Source organism: Saccopteryx bilineata, chromosome 11 (assembly GCF_036850765.1).
Source record: "Saccopteryx bilineata isolate mSacBil1 chromosome 11, mSacBil1_pri_phased_curated, whole genome shotgun sequence".
NCBI classification, from domain to species: Eukaryota; Metazoa; Chordata; class Mammalia; order Chiroptera; family Emballonuridae; genus Saccopteryx; species Saccopteryx bilineata.
The window spans coordinates 66,432,236-66,452,770 of NC_089500.1; the positions used below are offsets into that span (position 1 = coordinate 66,432,236).

The following is a 20,535-nucleotide window of genomic DNA, read 5'->3' on the forward strand; positions in this document are numbered from 1 at the left end:
TACTTCACAGATTTTTGCCTATCGCAGGGGGTTCTGGAACCTAAACCCCGTGAAGGATGAGGGACCACTGTACAATTTTCTAGAAGCACATCCTGTAATTAACTAGGTAAGTTAAACATTCTACACACTTCTAAAATTCTTTACACATAATTCATAACATTCTCAGAAATAGTCCAAATACTTTTAGTAGTTCTTAAACCTTATCTGAAATTGATCTACTATCACTACAAAAATGGTCCTATTATAAAGTCTGACACTCTTATTTATATATTTACTTTTATTATGTGAGAGGTGGGAAGGCAGAGACAGCCCCGACAAGCGCCCCAACAAGCCTACTAGGGATCCACCCGGCAAGCTCACTAGGAGGTAATGCTCTGCTCATCTGGGGCCAATGCTCCTCTGCTTACAACTGAGGCTTTTAGTACCTGAGGTGGAGGCCATGGAGCCATCCTCAGTGCCCAGGGCTAACTCGCTCAAACAGCTTGAGCCAGGGCTGCGGGTGGTAAAGGAGAGAAAAAGAGAAGGGGGGGGGAGAAAGGGTAGAGAAGATGGTCACTTCTCCTGTATGCCCTGACCTAAACCAAACCTGGGACATCCACACTCTGGGCTGATGTTCTAACACTGAGCCTTCAGGTCAAGAACAGAGGCTCTTATCTGAGTAATGGAGAAGAGGCACAATACAAGTGTTTAGAAAAGAATGCACCTTGTGAATACAGATGAGTTTTCTACAGGCGTTTCTTTTTAGAAGCTACACAAATTTTACCAAGATTTTTTATCTAACAGTTCACTAACAAGTAGTGAAACATTTTCTTTTTTGTTGTTGTTTATTTTCAGTGAGAGGAGGGGAGGCTGAGACATATTTCCTCATGTGCCAAGACAGGGATTCACATGGCAAGCCCACTAGGGGGCAATGCTCTGCCTATCTGGGGTGTTGCTCCATTGCTCAGCAACCAAGCTCTTCTTAGAGCCTGAGGTGGAGGCCATGGAACCATCCTCAGCACCTGGGGCCAACTCGCTCTAATTGAGCCATAGCTGCAGGAGGGGAATAGAGAGAGAAAGAAGCAAGAGGGGAGGGAGTGGAGAAGTAGATGGGTACTTCTCCCATGTGCTCAGCCTGGGAATCAAACCGGGACTTCCACATGCTAGACCGAAACTCCACCACTGAGCAAACTGACCAGGGTCAGTAGTGAAACATTTTCTATAAATTCTAAATCCCAAACCATTTTGTAAGCTTTCATTATTTCTAATGAACAGTTTCCAATACTATCTAAGATAAGTAACCCACCTTCGATACTGCTGTCTTGAAATTTCATCTCCACCAAAGAAGTATACAGTTGATAGTTCTGCTGTGGTTTTGTAATTGCTATCTCTGTCTGATGGATTATATATTATAGTAACATCCTGATGCCAAGAAAAAATAATCAAACTGAACATTAAATTTTTTTGAGGAAGTTATTTCATTCTTAATAAACTGTCATATGAGCCAACAGCCAGTATAGACATAAATGGATATGTATAGCATTTCTAAGAAGTACCTCTACTCCTACATACATTTTGCATTTTTTAGGTTTTGACATAAAATATACAATTATTAACCTAAAAATGAATTTATACTTTTAGCACAGAGACTTTTATACTTACTTCTTGTGTTTTTTCCTTGAGCACAAATTTATCTGGAAATATCCTTAATACTTTAGGATCCAGAATAACTTTTTTCTGAAAATCCTTAAAACCTACAGCTTTAACAAAAGCTGCCCGAGAGCCAGTGTTACGAACAGAAAAAACAATTCTACTTTCTTTGCCAGGTATTAAGTCGTTCACTGTTACCATGTAATTATCAGATACTTTTTTAACATCTTCCAAAATAAGATTACTTGTTCCACCATATCCAGACAAAGGTATCTGAAAGCACAGAAAACATATAGATACAAAATTATTTTTATGTAAGCAGAAAGAAGATTAGATTATGGAGAGAGAAGAAAATACATATACTGGATTTAAAACAACTAAAAGTATTATTCTTTATGTACTTTGGGTAGTAGTTAACTTACTTTCAGTCAGCATTATATTAAAGACTCTGTCTTAAGAGAAAAAGATACTAAAGAGCTGCAAAAATTATTTTCCTCTCAATATACTAAGAATAATTACTTCATTGTTATAAAAGCCAAGCTTAAATAATAAAGTAAAAGATTAGTATACATATGCTTGCTTAGAAGTATTTACAGTCAAACATTGATGTTTGTAATTTACTATAAAATGCATTTTTTTTAAATTGAGAGGCAGGGAGGCAGGCAGACAGTTTCCTGCATGCGCCCCAACTGGGATCTATTCGGCAAGCCCCCTACCAGGAGATGCTCTGCCCATCTGGGGCTGCTGCTCCATTGCTCGGCAAGTAAGCTATTTAGCACTTAAGGTGAGACCATGGAGCCATCTCAGCATCTGGGGCCAACTTGCTCGAAGCATTCAAACCATTGTTGTGGGAAGGGGAGAGAGAGATAGAGACAGAAGGGGGGAGAAGAAGATGGTCACTTCTCCTGTGTACCCTGACCAGGAATTGAACCCAGGACTTCCACATGCTGGGCTGACGCTTTACCACTGAGCCAAGTGGCCAGGGCTGTCAATAGATATTATTAATTGAATGAATAAAATTTACTTATAAACACAATATCTTAAACAGTTTGATCTGTATTTGCCAAAAAATGTGTTCCTGAAAAGCTAGGTATATTTCAAAATTCTCCAACTGAAATGAACTTAAAAGTATTACAAATTACTTAGAGAAATACTATGGTGGCTGCTTTTAAAACATGACAATTCTAAAAATATATAATTATTCCCTAATTTGTAAATCTAGACAATTACATTTTTTAATTATTATATATTTATTGATTTCAGAGAGGGGAGAAAGGGAGACAGGGAGAGACAGAGGAACTGAAGGAGGGAGAAAAGAAGAGAGAGAGAGAAAAACATCAATTTTTGGTTGTTCCACTTATTTATGCATTCATTGATTGATTCTTGTACATGCCCTGACCGAGGATCAAACCCACAATGTTGGTATGTATATATATTGTATTGGGCAATGCTCTAACCAGTGGTTTTCAACAGCCAGTCTGCCAGAAATTTTGTGCCAGTTCACAAGAATTAACCATCCAGATGTGTTATATGAACATTATACAGGACTACATCAGGTGGTTAACTCTTTTGCAGACTGGCATAAAATTTCTGGCAGACTAGTATGGGTCCACAGACCAGTGGTTGAAAACCTCTGCTCTAACCAAATGAGCTACCCTGGCAAGGTCTCAGCAATCACCTATTTTGATTTATAAAAAGCAGAGTATATATAGTTTATTAATATTAAATCAATAGCTAAAATGTGTCATAAATTCCATGGCAGAAAAAAAGAATAATAAACTTATCTTACCATGAACTTAATACCTGACTGTGATTGAATTCCAAGTTGTTTAATTTCTAGTTTAGCCAACATACATGATAATCGAGTAGGTGAAAATAATACAAAGATGTTAATGTCTTCTTTTGGACCAATTCTGATCTCACAGTTACTGGTTAATCGCTCTTCTGAACCAAAAGTGTGCTGAAGCTACAATTTAAAAATAATCACTGCATAAAACATAATACCACAGCACAAATACAACATACTGTTAACACAAAGTCTACAAAGACAGCACGAAATGACCTGCATAGTTAAGTGCTGTGGATTCAGACAGAACATAAAACAGAACAAAACCAAGTACTCTACAAACCTGAAAGCAGTCCTGATCTTGTCCTCTAATTAGCAGTCGTAAGTGCTGGACTGTAGATGTAGAATTATTTCTTAAAGCTAGCTTCTGAAGCCTAAAAACAAACATTTTAAATGTGGTTTTCCTCCATGGGCATGACTACAAGTATAAAAAACAAAGTCAACTGCAATGTTTAGAGATGACTGATTGTACATTATGCCATTTTAGCAGCCTGTTAATTCACAGACCTAGAACTCTACATTTCTGAAAACATATGCTGAAAACTCATCTTACTGGAGAAGATTTCTGGTTCAATCTGTCTTTTATTACAGGTCCTTAGCTGCCCTTATTATCTATACATTAAGTATAAGTATTATCTGTCTTATAACACATTAGTCAATAAAAATCCAGATTAACAAATTCATTAAGTCAATACAAGCTTGGCTCAAATATTGAGCTTTAAAGTAAACAAGGGGTCCTAGGCACATTGCCCCGATTTTTCACTCTATGAAGCTCATTTGTACAAAGTAGTTCTTTAAACAAACACTGAATGAACCTTACTTTCAAAAAGTTACAATGCAAGTAGAATGGACACATGAGTAGCAGTTAGCTGGTCCTTCAATCTCTGAAAGTATATGAACTTTATATTAGAGTAAATATCTACTTTTCTCAAATTTTAAAGGTGGCACAGTGGATAGGCCTTAGACTGGGACGCAAAGGACCCAGGTTTAAACCCCTGAGGTAGCTAGCTAGAGCACGGGCTTGTCCGGCTTGCGTGGGGTCGCTGGCTTGAGTGTGGGATCATAGACATGACCCCATGGTCTCTGGCTTGAGCATGATAGGAAATAAATTTGCTGATTTATCTCCATGGGCAAGTGAAATAAAAGACAGGATAAACAAATGGGACTATATCAAACTAAAAGGCTTCTGCACAGCTAAATACAATATGAAAAAAATAAAAAGACAAACCACACAATGGAAGAACATATTTGACAATATATCTGATAAGGGGTTAATAACCAAAATTTATAAAGAACTTGTAAAACTCAACACCAGAAAGATAAACAATCCAATCAAAAAATGGGCAAAAGAAATGAATAGACACTTCTCCAAAGAGGACATATGCCAATAGGCATATGAAAAAATGTTCAACATCACTAATCATTAGAGAAATGCAAATTAAAACTACAATGAGATATCACCTCACACCAGTCAGAATGGCGCTCATCAACAAAACAACCCAGAATAAGTGCTGGCGAGGATGTGAGAAAAGGGAACCCTCCTGTACTGCCGGTGGGAATGCAGACTGGTGCAGCCACTGTGGAAAACAGTATGGAGATTCCTCAAAAAATTAAAAATGAAACTGCCTTTTGACCCAGCTATCCCACTTTTAGGAATATATCCTAAGAACACCATATCAGATTCAAAAAAAGAAATGCACCCCCTTGTTTATGGCAGCATTGTTCACAATAGTGAAGATCTGGAAACAGCCCAAGTGTCCGTCAGTGGATGAGTGGATTAAAAAGCTGTGGTACATACAATATATACTATGGAATACTGTGGGGCCATGAAAAAGAAGGAAATCTTATCTTTTGCGACAACATAGATTGACCTGAAAACTATTATGTTGAGTTTAGAAATAAGCCAGGCAGAGAAAGAAAAATAACATGTGACCTCACTCCTTTGAGGAATCCAATGAACATTGTGAATTGAGGAACAGAATGGAGACAGAGGAGGGATCAAAGTACCAGAGGGAAAGTGGACAGAGGGAAAGGGGATGAGAGGATGAGATCAGAGAAGGGAAAAGAAATTGGTGAAATTATATATACATAACACAGCATTAAAGAGAGCAGAAAAGCAATTCCTGGAGAGAGGGGGGAGGGTTTTGGGGGGAGGTGGACAAGGGGGATGTTGAAGGAACACAGGGGTGGGGGGATATATTCAGTGGGACACTTGAATCTATGTAAACAGTAAATTTAAATTTAAAAAAAGGAACTATACAAAATAAAAAGGGTTAACACCTTTATTAAATAAATATTCCACACAAAAAAGAAAAATATGAACATCCTAACAAATAGCTAACGTACTGTTAAGCAAACTCATGAGTAAATAGAATGAATGAATATATAAAAAAACATATAGAAAAATACATAACTTTTAGAAATCTAAAAATATCAAGTTGAAATGAAATAGCACTTGGACCACTCTATCCATAGAAAACATAATTTTAATTTATTAATTATCATTCCTGTTTACAACTGAGGCAAAACTCATTAACTACATGAGAAAGAATACTGTCCCCCGAATTATATAGTATTAATTGTTCCTTCATACTATGGAAGAAGAGCTCTTTAAATGAAGGCAGGGCATGGAGTGTGCAAGTACCACACAGGGAAAGCACCCAGTAGGGCATCATCATTTCCTAGTTTGTTTGAGTCCTCTCTCAGCAATTACTGAGTCACAGCCTCCATCTGCCTCCTAGGATATTTCATAGCAGAAAAGAAAATATTAGGTCCTGCCTGATTGGTGGTAACGCAGTGGATAGAGCAGGGGTCCCCAAACTTTTTACACAGGGGGCCAGTTCACTGTCCCTCAGACCGTTGGAGGGCTGGACTATAAAAAGAACTATGAACAAATCCCTATGCACACTGCACGTATCTTATTTTAAAGTAAAAAAACAAAAAAGTAGTACTGTATGTGAGCGACACCGCGCTTTGCGGCACCACCACATACAGTACTCCAGTGACCACCAATGAAAGAGGTGCCCCTTCCGGAAGTGCAGTGGGGACCGCATGTGGCCCATGGGCTGTAGTTTGGGACCCCTGGGATAGAGGTCAACCTGAGACACTAATGTCCCAGGGTCAAAACCACGCGGTTGCTGTCTTGAGCGCAGGCTTGCTACCTTGAGCAAAGGGTCACTGGCTTGGCTTGAGGCCCCAAGGTCAAGGCATGTATGAGAAGCAATCAATGAACAACTAAAGTGCTACAACTACAAGTTGATGCTCCTCGTCTCTCTATCAATAATAATAATAATAATAATAATATAATAATAATAATATTTCCTAAGCAAACAAATTTTCTTTATCACGAACTTTGCTGCACCATCCTTATAGAGGAGTAGCAGGAGCTATTTGTGAAAGAATAATTATTGTTCTGTGCAGGCCACCAAGGCAGGGTGAGGAGAACTAAAGAAACACAAATCCGTAATTTAGCTAGGCACTACACTAAATACATCCATTAATGTGTTTAATGTCCATTTAATGCTTTGCAATTGTCATGTTCACAAACCTACTTTTAGCCATCCATGTGTACCATCAATTGAGGTAGAACTATTCTCACAGGACTGGCAAGCTCCTCCAGGCTGAGGTAAGGCATCTAACCCACTTACTGTAAACAGGGGACACAATAGACTTTTTGGGTCACTTCCATGCACCAGCATATGACTTATACATCTGTTAGATCAGGAAAAACAATGAATGTCCATGAGGAAATGAAGTCAGGTAAAGGAGAGCCGAAGGCCCTTCACGCAGGAAAAGGCTAAGGAAAAATGCTGCTGACAAGCCAAAAGCACTTACAAAACACTGTCCCTATTTTCGACTTAACTAACGTAATTTCCAATTTTAAAAAGGTTTGGCACACGTTAATTTTGTTTTAGATGTGTTGTAGGTGAGATTTCAAGATGGTATGGTATCTGAGAAGCAACTGAATTTTAGGAATCATCTCTACCATGTTAATCATTTATTACAAATTTTATCACAATGCAGGAATTTCTATCAGGAGCATAAGGATGTCCATGGCTCTTCATGAGCTTTCTTCTGCCTTTGGCTTAATGGACAAGAGCAGTTATAGGATAAGTGCTATGACTGCTAAAGCATACTGAAGGTCATTTTCTCTTTTTAACTTGGACATGAATGGCTGAGCTGAACAGCTTAATAATTTTGGCCATATTACACAACTATTAAAGGCCTCAGTCAACTATTTGTACAAGCACTGGAGTAGATCACAAATTGATGTCTTGAGAACATTTCTGGCATATAAATACTGTTTAGGTTCAAATGCACAGAACAAGAAAAACCTTCCCTTATAGGGACACATTCTTGTCCAGTCCTTCCCTTCAATATAAATGTCAAGCCTGATTGATTCCCTCTTAACTGGCTGCAAAGAGCATGTGATACAGATAACCAACGACTGAAGAGGGCAGTGTACCTCACACTCACTGCCATTCAGGACTTTAAAAAGTCTATAGCCGAGAGAAATCTTTAGAGTGCTGCTTAAAGAACACACACATAGTCTACATATTCTTCTAAAGCCTAAGCTATCTAAAAATCAAAGCACCACATGCTTCAGGCCTCAGAGAATGCCTTCACTTGGGTGTTTGGGTGTGTCATGCCTAGTTAGACTGGAGCACCTCAAAGGGGAGCACCCTGATGGAATAGTTACTATGAAATTGTTTTTCCTTGAGATGTACTATATTATACAAATTTCTCTGTAAAAGGACCCCTGAAAGAAAAATCTCTCTGAAGTCTGTATCAGGAATGACTACACTCTCTCCCATAGTTAGTGGTTTGTTCTGAACCTCTGAATACTGAGACTCCTGTCAGAACCAAGCCCAAATCCTGCATCAAGGCCAGTGCACAGGGTCTCCCACTGAGACCTTTATGAGGACTGTCTCATTTTCCCACACAAGTCATTTCTCTTCACTGTTTTTATCTCAATGTGTCTCTTTGAAAGCTGCTTTTGGAACAAGACAAGGTGCATATGGGCTACATGAGTGATTAAGCAGAGGTGTGAATGCTATATAAAGAAGGGACTTTCCATTAGATCCTATTTGCATTGACAAACTATAATTTTTTTAATGATTTTTAATTTTTATTTATTTATTTATTTTTTACAGAGACAGAGAGTGAGTCAGAGAGAAGGATAGACAGGGACAGACAGACAGGAACGGAGAGAGATGAGAAGCATCAATCATTAGTTTTTCATTGCGCGTTGCAACACCTTAGTTGTTCATTGGTTGCTTTCTCATATGTGCCTTGACTGCGAGCCTTCAGCAGACAGAGTAACCCCTTGCTGGAGCCAGCGACCCTGGGTCCAAGCTGGTGGGCTTTTGCTCAAACAAGATGAGCCCGCGCTCAAGCTGGCGACCTCGGGGTCTCGAACCTGGGTCCTCTGCATCCCAGTCCGATGCTCTATCCACTGCGCCACCGCCTGCTCAGGCGACAAACTATAATTTTAAAAAAGTAATTTCTTCACACCTGTAGTAGAAATCCATCCAGAACCTTAACTGTTAGGTACCATGAACAGAAATGTACAGGTAAAACATCTAGGCTAAACACAGAAGTATAAAATATGAAAGAGTAAACATTTATGTTTAATAATTACCTAGGATGTTAAATAGAAATTTTACCGATAAGAAAATATAACTATGTTGCTAAGCTTATGAAGAGAAAAATATTATACATACTATATATTATGTTAATTAATTTTATTAACTCAGTTATCCATAATGTATAATCAATAAAAACATAAAAATAAAATTAGAGATATAACTCACCTTAACCTATAACAGAATGTATCTGCTCTATTAGAGACTCCTAATAACCTTTACTTTACAAAACAAAGTATTCACCAACTAGTTTATAAATTCCTTAAACAGAATGCAATGTCTCTGATTCTTTTCTTCCTACCTTTTCATAGTACTCTCCAAAGAAGGAACACAGATACTCTTCATTATCTAAATTTGTAAATCAGCAAAGAATTCACCAAAAATCAAAAGAAAATTGAAACCTATTTTTTTTTAGATTATATTTAAAAACAGGTGAAAATTTGAATTTTCTTCATGATAGGAAGATTAAGGAATATAAGAGATTTATCCATTCTAAAAATATTAACATGGTCATAACTAACACAGCAGAGAATAACATCAGGCGATAAGAGCAAAATCTCAGCACTGAGAGGCTGCTATGTGCATACTCACTGTGTTCTACCAAGAGGGACACCACCCCAAGCCAAAAACTGCTTGTTGGATAAAACTGATGGAAGATCTGAGCAGCAAGATCCAGGTGCCAGAGGTTTATTTACTGAAGAAATTACTTCACCTTTTAACACTACTTCATACTGTGGTCCAAATGGCTGCACAAATATTTTCAAGATCCTAATGAAGAAAACCATTGAAGTTGAATGTCGAGCATTTATTTCTCTTGGTAACTATTTCCTACATGTCTCCTTTGTCCAAGAGATTGAGCTGGGTGCTGAGGATACAATGCCCTTCCCACCACGAGAGGAGACTGCAGATGAGGACAGAAGCTGTCACACTGCTATCTACTAGGTAGGAAAGAAGTTCAGAGGGCTACAGGAATACTAGTAAATACTATTTTTAGGGATTTGGGGAGAGTTGAGGAACGCTTCCCAGATGAAAGTGCTAACTCAGTGAAGTTGAGGGCAAGTGCTACAGACTAAGCTCTTTAAGGAGTTCTGTAATCCAGGCAGTAGGCAGGTCATGTGAATCAGGACAGCATGGTACACTAGGTTTATTAAGCAGGGTCAAATACTAATGGTAATGGTGTTCTGACCATGGTACAGTGATATTCACTCATTCATGACTTTGGTGCCAAAAAGCCACAGGCCCAGAGAAGGGGTGGAGAAAACTAACAACAGACAAGGTCAGCCAATGGCTTCCTTGGAAAGAGAAAACGTTCATGAGAAACATCAAGAGTTACATTCCATTATTTACTTTTGTTAAAATATACTTGGAAATGGGGCTTTTAAAATTTTCTGATCAGCTGGTTTTAAAAGAAATTTTCAGTAATCCCAAGAAACTCTGAGGCTAAGTGAAAGAGGTAAAACAAAGCTATCATAATAGGTGAGGTAAAACAGGTACTCTATCATTCAGGCTGAAAAGACTTGTTTTCATAAATACTTTCATATTACCTTTCCTCGCAGGCTTTGGGATCCTTTGGAGTAAATGAAATGATAACTTCATGTTCTTCTCCAGGTTTAAGGAATAGAGTCTCTGGAACCACTGAAAAGTGACTTCCTTGATCTGGAATCTAAATATTTATACAATTAAAACCAAATGCCCACTTCTGCAAATATGGCTTTACCTCAGCTACTCTTCTTGTGACACGTTTCTTTTCCTCTTCCTTCTTATCTATCACTGTCCCACCTTGTCTTATTATCTTAAAATGATATTTCTTTTCCCTTCTTCTACCGCAAACTTTATCTTCTACCCTATCCCTAATTTCTGGTCACTAATACTCTACCCTCATACTCAACCATGTGTCTCAGAGGTAATGTCTGTATGTAGATCACTCTCTTTCAATTCTACCTAGCCAAAACAGAATAAAAATTTTTCAGAAATTAATCAAGAACTTGGTTCCTCTATGTAAAATATTAGATGTTAATGTGCCTTATCATCTATTTTATACTAGAATAACACTCAGCTTTTAAAGCACTCGCAAAGATTCTTCCATTTGATCTCTACAGCAGTCTCACCAGGGAGGGAGCAGATAACCTTTAAGAATATGAGAAGAGGCCCTGGCCCGTTGGCTCAGTGGTAGAGCGTCGACCTGGCATGCAGGAGTCCCGGGCTCGATTCCCGGCCAGGGCACACAGGAGAAGCGCCCATCTGCTTCTCCACCCCTCCCCCTCTCCTTCCTCTCTGTCTCTCTCTTCCCCTCCCACAGCTGAGGCTCCACTGGAGCAAAGTTGGCTCGGGTGCTGAGGATGGCTCCATGGCCTCTGCCTCAGGCGCTAGAATGGCTCTGGTCACAAAGGAGGAACGCCCCAGATGGGCAGAGCATAGCCCCCTGGTGGGCATGCCAGGTGGATCCTGGTCGGGTGCATGCAGGAGTCTGTCTGACTGCCTCCCCGTTTCCAACTTCAGAAAAATACAAAAAAAAAAAGAGTGTGAGAAGACACAGTCTCATAGTCTCAGGAAATACTATGTCATAGCACGGATACAAATTCATACCTTTATATCTAAGGAAACGTCAATATTCCCAGCATTTTTCAAAGGTAAGTGCTGTTTGGTTGAGGAAGCCACACTGGTAAACAAATGTATAGTCTAGAGGATGGGGTAAAACAGGTATTTTAAAAAATTGCCACAATTAGAATGAAATCAACCTGAACATAGAATAATGGCAAAGAGAAGAGTTTAGAATACCTGTAAGTCTTTTGGAGCGTGTATCCTAGCTATTCCTGTTCTTGCTCGAAGACTAATACTTTTAATGACTGGTGTAGGGTTTGGGCTATCAACTTCTACATCAACTCTTGCCAAGAATTCTTCTGCTGACTCTAGAATCTCTATAAAAGTTCATTCTTTTAGTTTAGACATCAGAGTTATTTAATTCTAAATTACATAAGTGGTCAAACACTATGCCCTCAGGTATCACAAGAAACCTTAAAAACAAGACTAAGAGACATGGACAAGAGTATGATGGTTGGGGGGACAGGGGAGGAGGGAGAGGGGGAGGGGAGAGGAAAGGGCACAAAGAAAACTAGATAGACGGTAACGGAGGTCAATCTGACTTTGGGTGATGGGTATGCAACATAATTGAATGACAAGATAACCTGGACATGTTTTCTTTGAATATATGTACCCTGATTTATTGATGTCACCCCATTAAGATTAATAAAAATTTATTTATTAAAAAAAAGAATTTTTTTAACGAACAAAGAGAAATAGAGGTGAAGGAGAGAAAGAAGAAAAAGAAAAATGTCCAATTGGTAGATATAATAAAATCAATGAACAGAAAAGATCCTATAAAGTTTTTAGTGCTACTTGCTTAAGTTAACCACAATTACAAGGATTTGACCCAAAATAGCATACTCTCTGCTCATTTTTAAAACAACATAAAATATCTGATAAATTACTCAAAGCATTCATATTTACTGACAAAGGAGACAAGCCTCAACCTTATAACTTATTTAGGTACAGAGTAAAGCAAAAGTAAACATGATACCTGAAGAAGTGATCTGTTTCTTTGGACTATGGAAAAGAACCCAAATTATCAAAAACTCTGGGTCCTGTAAAATAAAAAAATTAAATGAATATCAGCAATTAAGATTAGAAGCTTAATGAAAGAAAAGTAGTTTAAAAACTCCACTTCCTTTGTAATCATAAACCAGTTCTTGGACCCATCCAGCTTACCTGTCCATCATCGCTGGCAGGCATCACGTGAGTGATCACAGAAGGAGCTGCTAGCTGGGCAAGTGCTTCAGCGTACGGAGTCGTGTACGGAGCCACTTTCGCAGAAGCGCAGACAGGCTCCTTGGAAAACGTGAAGCAGCGCCAGGCTATGGCATTCTGTTCAGTAGCGCAAGAATTTGTTTCAGTAAAGCCAATAGTTGGTAAAATGTTAAACTTAAAAAAAAAATTACTTTTGTAAAGAAAAGTTAACCAAGAATGATATTAGCAGTGTCTAAAATTCAGAATCAATGTGCTGCGTGTAAAGTTTCTTGCTTTTAGTACTTACAGCATTAATAATAAGTCTGATCGGCACAATGGCATGTGTCTTGTTTATCAGTTTTAACGGGAGAGCTTTCCAGCCTCCATAAATCACATCACCAAAATCAAGAGCATCCTTCTTCTCTGTTTCTACCTAATGATGAAAAAAAGGGACTGATTTATACAAAGCAATATATGAACAAATATCACAGCCTGTGTTCTTATCGCTGCTCATTCAGCCCCAAGAGTCAATATTAAAGGCAAACTTACCTAAGTTTCTCCAGGCTATTTTACAACTGCAATTTCTAAAAACAAATAAATGTTAAATCCTTTCTTTGAGGTAGTCTATGTACTCATAATTTTATAGAACAAAGCCACATCTTAGGTGCTGTTGCTCTGAAAAGACTATTAGATCTTAACACAAACTGACAATTTCATAAAAAATAAAAGCCTCTCTTTAATAAATTCTTTTATTATAATGTTGACTTCTCAATTTTCTTCAAACATATGTTGGCATTTTTATATTATAAACTTCTGGCAAAATGTTTAAAATGAAATCAAAACAGACATACCAGAAATTTAAAATGAATGCCTATCATCTTGACAGACTGACTTCTTTCAACAAGGGAGACCAATCTAACACAGAGCCTTCACACCCACACACGTTTAAGTGCTAAGTAATATTTAATACACACAAAAGACTGCTCTTTGTCTCTAACTTCTTTCACTTAGCAATACATTCTAGGTCCACCCGAGCTGCTGCAAAAGGTCAGATTTCATTCTTTTTTTTTTAGTGATAGAGACAGATAGGGACAAACAGGAAGGGAAAGAGATGAGAAGCATCAATTCTTTGTTCTGGCACCTTGGTTGTTCATTGATTGCTTTCTCATATGTGCCTTGACTGGGGTGGGGGCCTCCAGCTGAGCAGTGACCCCTTGCTCAAGACAGTGATCTTGGGCTCAAGCCCGCGACCTTGGGCTTCAAGCCAGCAACCTTTGGGTTCAAGCTATGATCCCACACTCAAGTCAGTGACTGTGCCCTCAAGCTGGTGAGCCTGCGCTCAAGTCGGGGTTTTGAACCTGGGTCCTTTGCACCCCATGCTGACTTATTCTTTTTTATAGTCAAGTAGTAGTTCATTGTGTAAATGTAGCACAGCTTTTTTTATCCATTCATCTACTGATGGGAACGTGGGATGCTTCCATATCTTGGCTATTGTAAATAATACTGCAATGAACATAAGGGTACATATTTCTTTTTTTATTTATTCATTTTTAGAGAGGAGAGAGGAAGAGAGAGAGACAGAGAGAGAGAGGAGAGAGAGACAGGAGGGAGGAGCTGGAAGCATCAACTCCCATATGTGCCTTGACCAGGCAAGCCCAGGGTTTTGAACTGGCGACCTCAGCTTTTCCAGGTTGACGTTTTATCCACTGCGCCACCACAGGTCAGGCAAGAGTACATATTTCTTTATCAAATTAGAGCAAAAACAAAACAAAACAAAAAACAAAACAGAAACAGACTCACAGATACCAAGAAGAGACTGACAGCTGTCAGAGGGTAGGGCGTTTGGGAGACTGGGTGAAAAAGGTGAAGGGAGTAAGAAGTACAAATTGGTAGTTACAGAACGGTCATAGAGCTGTGAATTACAGTGTAGGGAATACAGTAAATAATATACTCATAACTATGTATGGCCAGGTGGGTACTCAAAACATCTGGGGACCACTCTATAAAGTACTGCAGATGATTTTCTAACCTCTATTCTGTACATCTGAAACTAAGACGGACAATATTTACTGTAACCTGTAATTTAAAAAGTAAAACATAAAAAACACACGTATTTTAAAGACTGGTAAATTGGAGCTAAATTCACAGTGGCCCATGAAGGTGTGGGGTGGGCTCACCTCCAAGGTAGTTAGTTGAGCACAAAAGATACCTTCCTGAGAGTAAGATAGGACCTTGAGCTTATTGCTGGCAGAGTGAGCCTAGAATGGAATTTGAACTCCATGCACAAGGTACAGAAATTCAAAGAAATGTCCTCTTTATGAAAACTGAAAAAATTCTGCGTACATATCCAAAGAGACAATAGGGAAATGTGTCCAGGGATAAGTGGGCATTGCAAAACCATTCGCACGACAGTGAAACCCTAAGCCTTTGCCATACCAGGTATGGGAGCTCCAGGCTGAAGGTCACACCTTTACTGCTCTCATGCAAAGTGCTCTCCAGGGACACACTGGAAAGCCAAGACACATGGGATTTGTATAACTAAAAGCATGCTCTACAAATGTGAACTCTCATTAAAATCTTTAAAATATCGGCCCTGGCCGGTTGGCTCAGTGGTAGAGCGTTGGCCTGGCGTGCGGGGGACCCAGGTTTGATTCCCGGCCAGGGCACATAGGAGAAGCGCCCATTTGCTTCTCCACCCCCACCCCCTCCTTCCTCTCTGTCTCTCTCTTCCCCTCCTGCAGCCAAGGCTCCATTGGAGCAAAGATGGCCCGGGTGCTGGGGATGGCTCCTTGGCCTCTGCCCCAGGCGCTAGAGTGGCTCTGGTCGCGGTAGAGCGACGCCCCGGAGGGGCAGAGCATCGCCCCTGGTGGGCGTGTCGGGTGGATCCCGGTCGGGCGCATGCGGGAGTCTGTCTGACTGTCTCTCCCCGTTTCCAGCTTCAGAAAAATACAAAAAATAAAAAAAATCTTTAAAATATCAATTATAATTAGATACCACATGAAAAAAATAATCAGAAGAATTATCACTCAAAGGACAAGAAATAACGTCAAATAATCAGAGTTCATAAAGTAGGAAAAAAACCAGAAGGATCCAAGAAGCGATGGTGAATAAAAAAAGAAGAAAAAGAATAAATAGCTTTATCTGTTAAAAATTTTTTAATGTTGGGGTTTAAAAACCATATGGAACTATAAAATATTTTGTCAAAGACAATATGGAAGAAAAAGATCAGCATTAAAATGACTCAAGCTTCTTGTGTTGTTTGAGAATAAATAGAACACAGCACTTGATTAATTTCACTGAAGTAACCAATTTAAAAAGGGGTATGGGGAATAGAAATGTGAAACTTCCAAATTAATGCAGATGCTAAAGAAGGATGAAAAATTTAATCCATCTAGTGGGAGTCAGTAAAGGTAGAAAATGACCCAGAATTTTTAAAGAGATATTATGACAAAATAGAGGTCAAAGAATGAAAAATAAAGAGATGGAAATAGATAATACTCCAGCAAATTACTAAACAAAAGAAAAGATGACATACACTATTACCACTGGACAAAACAGACTTTAAGACAATAGGTATAAAGAGAATCAGTACTTAAAAAGAAATCATTTCACTTAGAGGATAAAATGATCCTGAGCCTAAACACATGCAACAATAGAGCTGCAGAATATTCAAGACAAAAATCAACAGAATTATACAGAGAAAGTGACACATCCACAATCACTTCCTTAGAGGTCAAAGGACTAAGCAAACAGAAATATTAGAAATAATACAAAACATGTAGCTATAGAGTTACAAACAAGAGCTAAGAACCACATAAAAGAACTCTGCCCCTAAGAGAAAGAAGAGCCATTCTTTTTAAGGACACAAGAAACATTAACAAAAACTGAACACAGAATACCAAATCTCTTTCCCCTCTCCCTCTCTAACCCACATTCACCACAAAGTTGGGAGGAGATGGGAAGAGATAGAAGGCAGCTGAAATAAATACTCTTAGGAAATAGAAAATGTACTTTAAAATGCACAACGATCCAACTTCCCAAAGAGAAGATCCAGAAAGTCTTGTTGGCCAACTTTTTTTTTTTTTTTTTTTGGTATTTTTCTGAAGCTGGAAACGGGGAGGCAGTCAGACAGACTCCCGCATGTGCCCGACCGGGATCCACCCGGCATGCCCACCAGAGGGCGATGCTCTGCCCACCAGGGGCGATGCTCTGCCCCTCCAGGGCGTTGCTCTGTCGCCTGGGGCAGAGGCCAAGGAGCCATCCCCAGCGCCCGGGCCATCTTTTGCTCCAATGGAGCCTTGGCTGCGGGAGGGGAAGAGAGAGAGAGAGAGGAAGAAGAGGGGGAGGGGTAGAGAAGTAGATGGGTGCCTCTCCTGTGTGTCCTGGCTGGGAATCGAACCTGGGACTTCCGCACACCAGGTCGACGCTCTACCACAGAGCCAACCGGCCAGGGCCTTGTTGGCCAACTTTAATACACAAATCTTTAGCAATGTGCATCAAATACCTAACTGACTATATTCACCAGTGTTGGTACATATACATGAAATACGCTAATACAGTATTATTACTGTATTAAAATCATTGCATATTAATTTTGAAATACTGGCCCTGGCCATTGGCTCAGTAGATAAATATCAGCCTGGCATATGGATGTCCTGGGTTCAAGTCAGGGCACACAGGAGAACTGACCATCCGCTTCTCTCCTCTCATTCACCTCTTCTCTCCCTCTTCCCTTCCCACAACAAGTAGCTGGGTTGATTCAAGCATCGGCCCTAGACAGGTTGCTGGATTAATCCCAGTTGGGGCACATGCGGGAGTCTACCTCACTATCTCCTGTCCTCTCACCTAAAAAAAAAGAAAAACAAAAGGAAACAACTGTACTCAAACACAGACTGTCAACACTAGTGACTTCTTTATCACTAGAGATACTTTCTGAGCTGTCTTCATGAGTCCAGAATGCTTAGTCTGTATGTGCTTCCAAACTGATACTATGGCTGTTTTTAAATCTGTATGCAATGCCATCACTGAAAGGTATTCCAAGTCGGGAACACTCACTCATAAAACACAGTGTAGTTGCTTTTGGAGATAAATAATCCCCAAAATATATCCCCACCTATCCACTTACTGCATTGTTTCTTTTTTTTTTTTTAATTCAGTGAAAGGAGGGGAGGCAGAGATAGATTCCCACACACGCCCCAAATGGGATACACCGGTAAGCCCACTAGGGGGAGATGCCCATCTGGGGTGTCGTTTCATTGGTCAGCAACCGAGCTTTTCCTAGCAACTGAAGCTGAGGCCATGAAGCCACCCTCAGCGTCCAGGGCCAACTTACTCCAATCGAGCCATGGCTGCAGGAGCGGGAGAGAGAGAGAGAAAGAGAGAGAAGAGTGGGAGGTGTGGAGAAGCACATGGGCACTTCTCCTGTGTTCCCTGCCCAGGAATCAAGCCCAGCACATCCACATGCTGGCCACTGCTCTACACCTGGGGCAACCGGCCAGGCCCTGCATTGCTTCTAAAAGTGGTATTTACAAAACTAACATCCAACGTTTTAAACCACCTGGAATAATCACCAAGTCTGGTTAAATTTCTTAGTCTCTGTTATTTTTCTTTTTAAAAAAGTATGTAAGTGACTTTTCAGAATGCCCTAAATACCCGCTGAAGAAAAGCAGGCTAACACATTACCCTCAAGCAATGAATTTGAAGCAACTTTTCCTTCTTTTCTGAGGGATGCCTTTTTGGTGGAGGTAAAACCAACCTTGTTTTGTATTTAAAATAGAGGGTCTTACCTGACTGTGTTATATTTAAAATTTCAGTCCAAGTTAAAAAAATAAAAAAAGCAAAAAAAAAGACTTGAAAACAAGAGCCAAGGAATAGGAGAAAATAAACAAAGTGTAATTATTAGCAAAGACTTATACTCCACAATATAAAGAAACATCTACAAAAATTAGTAGACGTTCGCCTGACCAGGCAGTGGCACAGTGGACAGAACATCAAACTAGGACCCAGAGGACCCAGGTTTGAATCCCAAAGGTTGCTGGGATAAGCATGGGCTTATCTGGCCTGAGCGTGGGATCATAAACATGACCCCATGATCTCTGGCTTAAGCTCAAAGGTCGCTGGCTTGAAAAAAGGGTCACTCGTTCTGCTGTACCCCTCCCCCCAGTCAAGGCACATATGAGAAAGCAATCAATGAACAACTGAGAAAACTAAGGAGCCACAATGTAGAACTGATGTTTCTCATCTCTCTCCCTTCCTGTCTGTCCCTATGTGTCCCTCTCTCTGTCCCCCCCCCGCAAAAAAAATTAGTAGACATTCAAAACAACAGAAAAATGGGCAAGAAATATAAACAGGCAATTCAGAGAAGGAAAACTAGAATATGTAACAAACAAAATGATGCTCAACATCATTAGTAATCCAAGTACGTAAACTAAAACAATATTTGACATCCAAGAAGTAAGCAAACTTTACATTAACAGTAACAAATGTTAGCAAAAATAGAAACTCTCATATATTTCTTCTGCAAATATAAATTAGCAATTTACTAGTATCTAGCTAAAATAAAAGCACATATACTATCAAATATGATGTTTGTGGTAGGGACCTGGACATCCTTTATCAAGTTAAGAAAGCAATGCAACAGTTTTTACAGATACAGCCTCTGTACAGAATTCCTGTGCTATCTCTCATAAGGAATACAGTTCCCTAGTCAAATCCTGGTGGTCCTTCATGGCCCAATTATTCCTCTAAATTCTACGTCTGCAAGAATGCTTTCACTGTTTACCAAGCTAATAATGTATGCTGGACTCAAAGCCCAGACCACACCTCAGACCAATGAAATCATAATCCAGAGGGTAGATAAGACGCAGACATCAGTCTTTTTTTTTTTTTTTTTTCATTTTTCTGAAGCTGGAAACAGGGAGAGACAGTCAGACAGACTCCCGCATGCGCCCGACCGGGATCCACCCGGCACGCCCACTAGGGGCGCCGCTCTGCCCACCAGGGGGCGATGCTCTGCCCATCCTGGGCGTCACCATGTTGCGACCAGAGCCACTCTAGCGCCTGGGGCAGAGGCCACAGAGCCATCCCCAGCGCCCGGGCCATCTTTGCTCCAATGGAGCCTTGGCTGCGGGAGGGGAAGAGAGAGACAGAGAGGAAAGTGCGGCGGAGGGGTGGAGAAGCAAATGGGCGCTTCTCCTGTGTGCCCTGGCCGGGAATCGAACCTGGGTCCTCCGCACGCTAGGCCGACGCTCTACCGCTGAGCCAACCGGCCAGGGCGACATCAGTCATTTTTGAAGATCATCAGGAGATTCCAATGAGCAGACCAATTTGGGAATCACTGCCTTTCGCTACTATAGCTTATGTGAGCCACTTAACAAATGACAGCTTTAAATATTGCTTAGTTGTGATTTTTCATTCTGCTACAAAAATGTAAGCTGTTTAAGGGTGGGTTCAGAAGTTTAGCATAGTAGAATGTATTGAAATGCAGAAAATTAAGAAATGCAGAAAATTAATGACACTGGTTCTCGGTGGGGGTAATTTGGTAATGTCTGCAGGCATTTTTGCTTGTCACAACTGAGGAAAAGGAGGACCAGAGATGTTGCTAAAAATCTAACAATGCACAAGATAACCCCC

The 20,535-nt window shown here is 39.9% G+C and overlaps 1 protein-coding gene across 5 annotated transcripts in view; it reads right to left on the reverse strand.

Annotated features, from left to right (window-relative positions):
• CEP192 (centrosomal protein 192) overlaps window positions 1–20,535 on the reverse strand; it is a 161,769-nt gene that overhangs the window by 45,065 nt on the left and 96,169 nt on the right. For all 5 annotated transcript variants that reach the window (XM_066246799.1, XM_066246797.1, XM_066246800.1 and 2 more), the window contains 11 exons: window positions 13,211–13,336; window positions 12,886–13,041; window positions 12,698–12,761; window positions 11,899–12,038; window positions 11,707–11,799; window positions 10,665–10,783; window positions 9,712–9,888; window positions 3,759–3,849; window positions 3,419–3,595; window positions 1,642–1,902; window positions 1,286–1,401 (listed from right to left, as the gene is read on the reverse strand). In XM_066246799.1, the coding sequence (XP_066102896.1) occupies window positions 1,286–1,401; window positions 1,642–1,902; window positions 3,419–3,595; window positions 3,759–3,849; window positions 9,712–9,888; window positions 10,665–10,783; window positions 11,707–11,799; window positions 11,899–12,038; window positions 12,698–12,761; window positions 12,886–13,041; window positions 13,211–13,336 (1,520 nt within the window). The remainder of the gene's footprint in view (window positions 1–1,285; window positions 1,402–1,641; window positions 1,903–3,418; window positions 3,596–3,758; window positions 3,850–9,711; window positions 9,889–10,664; window positions 10,784–11,706; window positions 11,800–11,898; window positions 12,039–12,697; window positions 12,762–12,885; window positions 13,042–13,210; window positions 13,337–20,535) is intronic.